The 7,205-nt window shown below is 51.0% G+C and overlaps 1 protein-coding gene across 3 annotated transcripts in view; it reads right to left on the minus strand.

The window, feature by feature from the left end:
* Positions 1–4,806, minus strand: part of HIP1 (huntingtin interacting protein 1) — a 58,321-nt gene extending 53,515 nt beyond the window's left edge. For all 3 annotated transcript variants that reach the window (XM_008580459.1, XM_008580460.1, XM_008580458.1), the window contains exon 1: positions 4,764–4,806. In XM_008580459.1, the coding sequence (XP_008578681.1) occupies positions 4,764–4,793 (30 nt within the window). In that variant the 5' untranslated portion in view covers positions 4,794–4,806. The remainder of the gene's footprint in view (positions 1–4,763) is intronic.
* Between the last annotated feature and the right edge of the window lie 2,399 nt (positions 4,807–7,205).

The following is a 7,205-nucleotide window of genomic DNA, read 5'->3' on the forward strand; positions in this document are numbered from 1 at the left end:
AAAAAAAAAAGAAAAAAAACAAAAAAAAAAAAAAAAAAAAAAAAATGCATTTAGTATTCCTAACCTACCCAACATCATAGCTGAGCCTGGCCTGCCTTAAACATGTTCAGAACACAGAACTATAGTTGGGCAAAATCATCCAACACAAAACCTATTTTACAATAAAGCATTGAATATCTCATGTAACTTATTGAATGCTGTACTGAAAGTGAAAAACAGAATGGTTGTATGGGTACTCATGGTATGGTTTCTACTGAATGGCAGCTATCTTTTGCACCACCGTAAAGTCAAAAAATCCTAAGCTGAACCATCATAAGTTGGGGATCATCTGTATTTGTCTCCTGTGGAGACCCATCGCTTATAGCTCCCTCTTGATATGTCCTTCCCTGGACCTTGTTCCTCAGCGCCTACTTCCAAGACTGCCCCACGCCATTCATTCTCTTGCCTGCAGATTTTTTCAGGTGAATTACAGTGGTTTAAACCATGCTCTTGCCCTGGCTCCAGGACAATGACGGGCTTCTGGCTGCAGAGAGAGCTCTGGGCAAAGGCAGCACATTTACTGAGTCATTAAAAGGTTGCCTGCAGTCTGTAAGGTATTATAAGGGACATAAAAATGTTAAAAGGGGGCCGGCCCGGTGGCGCACTGGATAGTGCGCCGCTTAGGAGGCGCGGCAGCGCTGCCGCCCGAGGGTTCGGATCCCACATACAGACCGGCTCCCGCTCACTGGCTGAGCGAGGCGTGGGAGCAACACCGAGGTTTGCAATCCCGTTGCCGGTCCCTGGTCCGGTACGGGGGCAACACTGAGGGTTGCGATCCGTTGCCGGACATGGAAAAAGACAAAAAAAAAAAAAAAAATGTTAAAAGGACAGCAAAAAACCCAAATCCAGTAAGGTGCTGAACTGGATGTGGTCAAGTTCTAGGGACTTGGAAGAGCCAGTCAGGCAATGAGGTAGAAGAGAAAACCACACAGCTACAAACTTCTTCAGGGCCTTGAGGGAGGACCTGCATGAGATTTAGTTTTACTCCACAAATATTTGTTCAGATTGCCTGACCAATAAATAGCCCAAGGTTGTGGTCATTATGAACCTTGTGTGCAAAAAATAAAAAGAACCTTCAAACTCCCTTAAGCAACATAAAGTAACATACCATGAGTTTGTAACTAGATTTTGTGAGGGCTGGCCCGTGGCTCACTCAGGAGAGTGTGGTGCTGATAACACCAAGGCCGCGGGTTCGGATCCTATATAGGGATGGCCGGTTCGCTCACTGGCTGAGCATGGTGCTGACAACACCAAGCCAAGGGTTAAGATCCCCTTACCAGTCATCTTTAAAAACAAAAAACCAAAAACTATAGATTTTGTGTGTGTGTGTGTGTGTGTGTGTGCGTGTGTGTGTGTGTGTGTGTGTGTGTGTGTGTAACTGAAAACTGGGAAAGGTCTGTGCCATAAAATGTTGAAAGGAGGGAAAAATCCCTTTAAACCAAGACGCTGTTGAGGGAAGACTTGTTAGAGGAAGATAAGGATAAGCTGTCCCAGGCACTGCTCCCTGCAGTTTAGCCACTTCTCTCATTTACGCCTCATGCAAACTCTGCGGGGCACTTAGGACTTGCTCAGAAGGGCTGAGAAACTTGCCCAAGGGCATACTACTTGGTTTCAAGCCCTGAACCAAACCACTGCGACAGCTCTGTATCCTGGAAGGGCTTGCAGGGGGCTGGGTCCAGGTCACAGACTGGGGACAGGCCTTCCAGGCCAAGGAAGCACAAGGAGGAAAGGAGCAGAGCGGAAGGGCTGGAGCATGCGGGCAGGAGGGCAGCGTGTGTGCAGGGGGAAAATGGGGGTGTGGCCAGAAAGGGGGTGAAGCCAGGTGTGAAAGGCCAGTGGGCTTCAGGGCAGGCAAGAAGGGATGGCAGGTGCTGGGGGAAAGTGGGCCAGCAGTGGTGAGAGCTGGAGTAGAGGTGTTGGTGGAGCCTGCGGGGAGGGAGTTGAGGCGAGAAACTGTTTAATAGCACAGAAGTGCAGGGATGAAGGCCTCAACCAGAACGATGAGAGTGAAGATGGAAAGAAGACCATGCGAGGTGGGCTGTAAAAGGAACTTCAATGGGACCAGCAAACAGGAGCTCCCGGTTACGGGGACACAGCAGAGGGAAGCATCAATTAGTCATCAAAGATACTGCAGAGACTCTGAAGCTGGGGGTAGGGGGACAGAGGCAGGGGCTTCAGGCTGTGCGGACACTGTAGGCAAGGACTGAAAGAACAAGGAGCAATGAGGTTTTCATGTTAGAAATAGCCATTTTTCACAGAAAAAAACTTTTTAAAAAGTGAACCAGCGGGCTGGCCCGTGGCTCACTCGGGAGAGTGCGGTGCTGACAACACCAAGGCCACGGGTTCGGATCCCATATAGGGATGGCCGGTTCGCTCACTTGGTAGAGCGTGGTGCTGACAACACCAAATCAAGGGTTAAGATCCCCTTACCGGCCATCTTTAAAAAAAAAAAAAAGAAAGAAAGTGAACTAGCAGTAGCTGTGGTTATAATCATCAAGACAACAGCAGCGACGGGTGCTGACTACCAGGCCCTGGGCTGAGCATTTTCTATGAACTATCTCACTGAAGTCTTGTAACTCTGCAACTGACCAGCAGGTGAGAAATAGTACTAATCATCTCCATGACGAAATCCAGGCTTAGAAAGCCTAAGTGAATTGCCCAAGGCCACTCCATCAGCCACGGCAGAGCTGGGATCCCAGCGGTGTGGCTCCACAGCTCAGGTTCTAGACCAGTATTGGCACTAGACATGGCTCTCTATACCACAGAGACACAGAATCAAAATCCAAACAATTTCCACAAACTGGAAAAACTTCATAAGATGAAACCCAGGAGGTATAAAAGAAATTTCCTATTTTAGTTCTAGTTCACGGGCACAGGGGAGATGTGACTCAAAGTGGCACCTGTGAAAGTGACTTAGGCATTTTATTTGGCTGCTAACTTAATATAAGCCACATTTTGATGTGGTCAATGAAAATGCAAGTCTGATCTCTCTGGATATATTAAAAGGAGTATAGTGTTCAGAATGAGGGAGGTTATGGTTCCAATTCTCTACTCAGATCAGGAAACATATGTAAAGCACTACTCAGTTTTAGTCTTTAAACAGTACAGTATGAAGGAAACTAACAAACTAGACCATTTTTAAAAGACAGTGACCTGGATTGGGATATACCTGGGACCTGAAGAAAACTTGGGAGAACATCCATATTCTGAAGAATAGTCATGTGGAAGGAGGAATAATTCCAGAAGATCAAACCTAGACCGACGCGTAGAAGTGAGGGAAACAGCTTCTGGATAAACTTAAAGCTGTCTCATGAAAGAGAATTCCTTACTATGAGATGCATGCAGGCCGAGGTGAGGTGACCTTTACTTCAGGTTATTATGAAGAAGATTGATAGGTGTTATAACAACAAAGTCAAGGGTTTAGATGCCTGGACTGGCCAGCCACACACACACATGCGCACACGCGCACACACACACACACACACACACACACACACACACACAGATGGGCTCAGGTTGGATTAGATGACTTCTAGGTCTCTTCCAATTTTTAGACTTTGTAAACGCCCATCAGATGGTAGAGGGCCCTGGATGTCAAGGCAGGAAATCGTGATCTGATGGATACTTGAGATTTACAGAAGGCTCTTGAGCAGGGGATGGACCTGATAAAAGCAACCCTCCATTCTCCTGAATGAGGAGTTACTTCTTCAGTGCTCTGACTAAGGAAGTGTGGAATTCCCTGGGAGTCACTGCCTTCCAGTACGAGTCCAATACAACTGACAAGGTCCTAGCCTAACACTGGGTTATGGAAAAAAGTTTCTTCCTAAACCAGCAGCTACAAGGCATCTGCAAGCCCTGCCTGCCCTTGCCAGGACTCCCCCAGACCCTTTTCTTGCAGCTTTGACAGACCCCCAATAGTTCTTTAACTGCAGTTAACGTGCCCAAAGTTCTCCAAGCAACACTTTGACACAGTAGACATACCTGAGGCAGATTCCATCCATACACAGTAGATGTACCCGAGAAGCAGAGTCCCACCCATGGTTGCAGTCTCACTGCTCGGTTTCTGTGGCAAGGCTTCGTGGAGCTCAGAGGCATAGAGGCAGGGCTGAGCCTCAGCATTCTGGGCTCTTTAAGGCAAACTGTGGGTCTCCAAGACACTGAGAGGTTTCAGGACAGAAGTTCCCCACTAGGACCAGTTTCCTATTGCGTCCATAATACTTTGTGCCTGGGATGCCTCCTCTCCGCCCATCCTGCGTCATACAGGCCTCGTCTTCTTTCCACATCCCAAACCCTGCCCCATCTTCAGAGCACAGACCAAATTTACTAGGCTACTCAGGCCAACAATTTATTTTCCTTTCTTTGTCTTGTGAATTCCTATTTCTCTTAATGTGTTTGGCACTTGGTATATTGTCTTCCCTCCCAACCTAGATTAAACCCCTGAGGGCAGAGACCCTGCCTTCTCCTTCCCTGTAGGCCTGCAGTCACCAAGGCAGGGCACAGAGTGGAGTCTAAATAAATCATCAGGACTGATAACTTCCTAGCAATGCCCCCCACTAAAGAGCACCGGGTACATGATTCTACTGAGAAAATCGACTCCCTTTCCCTCCCACCCAGACTCTGAAGGAAACCACTGTGCTCTAAACTGGTTCTGGCCCATCCACACGCCAATGCCAGAGGGCCCCTCCCAGGGCAGAGGGTGGGAAGTTGGGGGCTCAATGTCTCACCTCTGGAGGGGGATCTGGGTCAGACAACATCCTCTGAGAACAGGCTGTTCTCCACAATTCCCTGGAGTCACCTGGGACCTAAGACCACGCAGTGTCTCCCTTGAAAGAGTAGCATTGGACACCACTTCCTGACCCAGCTGGTCCTTGTGTCCCAAGCTGATTCCGGAGAGCCAATTACCAGCAAGCTCCACAGGAAGGGAGACTTTCTCCCAGCCTCTCCTCCTCCCGCCCCACCCTCCCCATCGTCTGCTCCCTTAGGACGGCCCAGCCAGGCAGCAGCCAATGGGAGGACTTCAGGCCTTGCTTCTGTGGACGCAGGGCCTGAACCCAGCCTGCAGGGGCCAGCTGAGCACTGTCCGGTCATGCACGTAGCTCTGGACAGGGCCTAGCACTCTGCTGGCTCACAGAGTATCCATGGCTGGGGCAGGCATTAGAGTATGGGCCCTGGGTAGGGGTGGGCGGACCTGAAGCAAGGGGCCGGAGAGGACCCCCATGGAGGCTAGGAGAAGGGGACAGGACAGTGGGAGAAAAGGAGGTCAGAGAAAAGGAATGAAACAAGCATGAGGGGAAGGAGGTGATTGCTCAGGAGATGGCACGGGGGACCACAGCGCCAGCTCACCTTGTCCGCTTGTGATACACAGACCAGGGGAGGGGTCCAGTGAACCCCTGAGATTTGGTCTGGGCTCTTATCCTTCCCCCACCCCAGCCCGCATTCCTGCAAGGGCTTCCAGCTTCCATGAACCAAACTCATCCCACTCAGGGCTAAGAGCATCTTCCCCAAGTGCCTGTTCCTGAGACACAAGGCAGAGAGGGGTCCCCTGCGCCATCAGCCCCATCTGCGGAGTAACAAGGCTGGCGATGGGGGAGGGTAGAGTGAGACACCTGGGGGAGAGATGGGACACAAAAGCATGCTGTGGCAGGTCACGGTGCAGGTGGAGGCAGCTCAGGTTAACAGCCAGGGCCTCGAGCCTGAGCTAGGATGACAGAGAGTCCAGAACGGAGAGATCACATGAGCCTCGGACAAGTGAGGGGGCATGTGAGGCACAGATGGCCAAACACAGCATCCTGCCGTGGGTGCCTTCATACTCCGAGAGACGGCTCTGCTCTTAGCTGGTGCACTTGGAATCTGGTGTCTGACATCAATTCTTTTTAATTCTTCTCTTGGTCAGAAATAATAATAACAGAGGAGTTGTCACTGTTGTCACCAAATTAGTGGCAGCAGCAGCAGCAGTCACAGAGCCTCACTTGAGCCCCTGCCTCCTACCAGGCACCGCATCTAACATTTGGTTCTGATGCTCCTGTGGGCCCTGGAGGGCAGGTTATCTGAGCCCCTGCTTTCCAAGTGGCACAGGCAGCAAGAAGTGGAGTCAGAATCCACACCCTGGGGCATCTGAGAACATCCCCTCTCCTCACACTGTGCCTCCTTCTGTAGCTTCCAGCAGCCCAACACAAACCCATCAGTGTCTGCCACCTGTCTGCCTCACCTTCCTCCCCATGACAGCTGGCTCCCTGGTTTCCTCCATGGCTCGTCCCCAGATCTCTACCTACGTTCGCTCCTTAGCAATCCCATCTAGGCCCATGGTTTTGACCTCAACTTCTGCCAGCACATCCACCTCCTCAACTATTCCTCTCCTGGCCTCCCGAATCCTACTGCATCAACCACCAGTTGTTCAGCCTGTAACACCTAGAAGCCATCCCTGATCATTGCCTTTGCCTCAGCGTTCCCATCCAATCCATCTGTAATGCTATCCACTCTACCTCCAAAACCCCTCTCCTTCTCACTGTCTCCACTTCAGGCCCAAACCACTGATATGTCCCCCCTGGGCCACTGAAATAGTCACCTACATGGGCTGTCCTTCCCCAAGCCACCCTCCAGAAGGATCCTTACCGGCCATGTATGTGGTCACAACCCCTGCGAGAGCCGTGCACTGCAGGTGAAATGAAGCCTGCACTCCCAGGGCGGTCTATGAGGCCTTGGGGGAGCCCCAGCTCTCACTCTCCCTCCTCTTCTTATGCCTCACCCACACTGGCTGCCTTTCTCTTCCTCAGACATGTTCAGTTCTCTCCTTCTGTCCCTGAATGGTCTTCCCCTCATACTGAGCAAGGCTGGATTTTTCTCCTTCAAGCTGTTCAAACACCACTTCCTGGGCAGCCTATCTTGGTCACCTAACCTAATGCATCTCCCCTCCCCTGCCCGACAGTATCTCTTTACCACGATCACGACCGCCCCGGTTACTTCCTGCAGAGCTTATATCACAATCTGAGGTTCTCTTGTCTGTTCACCTGTTGGCTGTCAGTTTCCCGCCACTCAAGCTGAGCTCCGTGAGGGCAGCGACCGCGGTCCCTGATGCTCCCCCTCGCACACACTGCACCTGCACTGTGCCTGGCATGCGGATGGCTGGGAGTGAAGGCCTGCTCTGCCCAGCGCTCCCCAGACATCCC

This window comes from Galeopterus variegatus, unplaced genomic scaffold (genome assembly GCF_000696425.1).
Source record: "Galeopterus variegatus unplaced genomic scaffold, G_variegatus-3.0.2 Scaffold2103, whole genome shotgun sequence".
NCBI classification, from domain to species: Eukaryota; Metazoa; Chordata; class Mammalia; order Dermoptera; family Cynocephalidae; genus Galeopterus; species Galeopterus variegatus.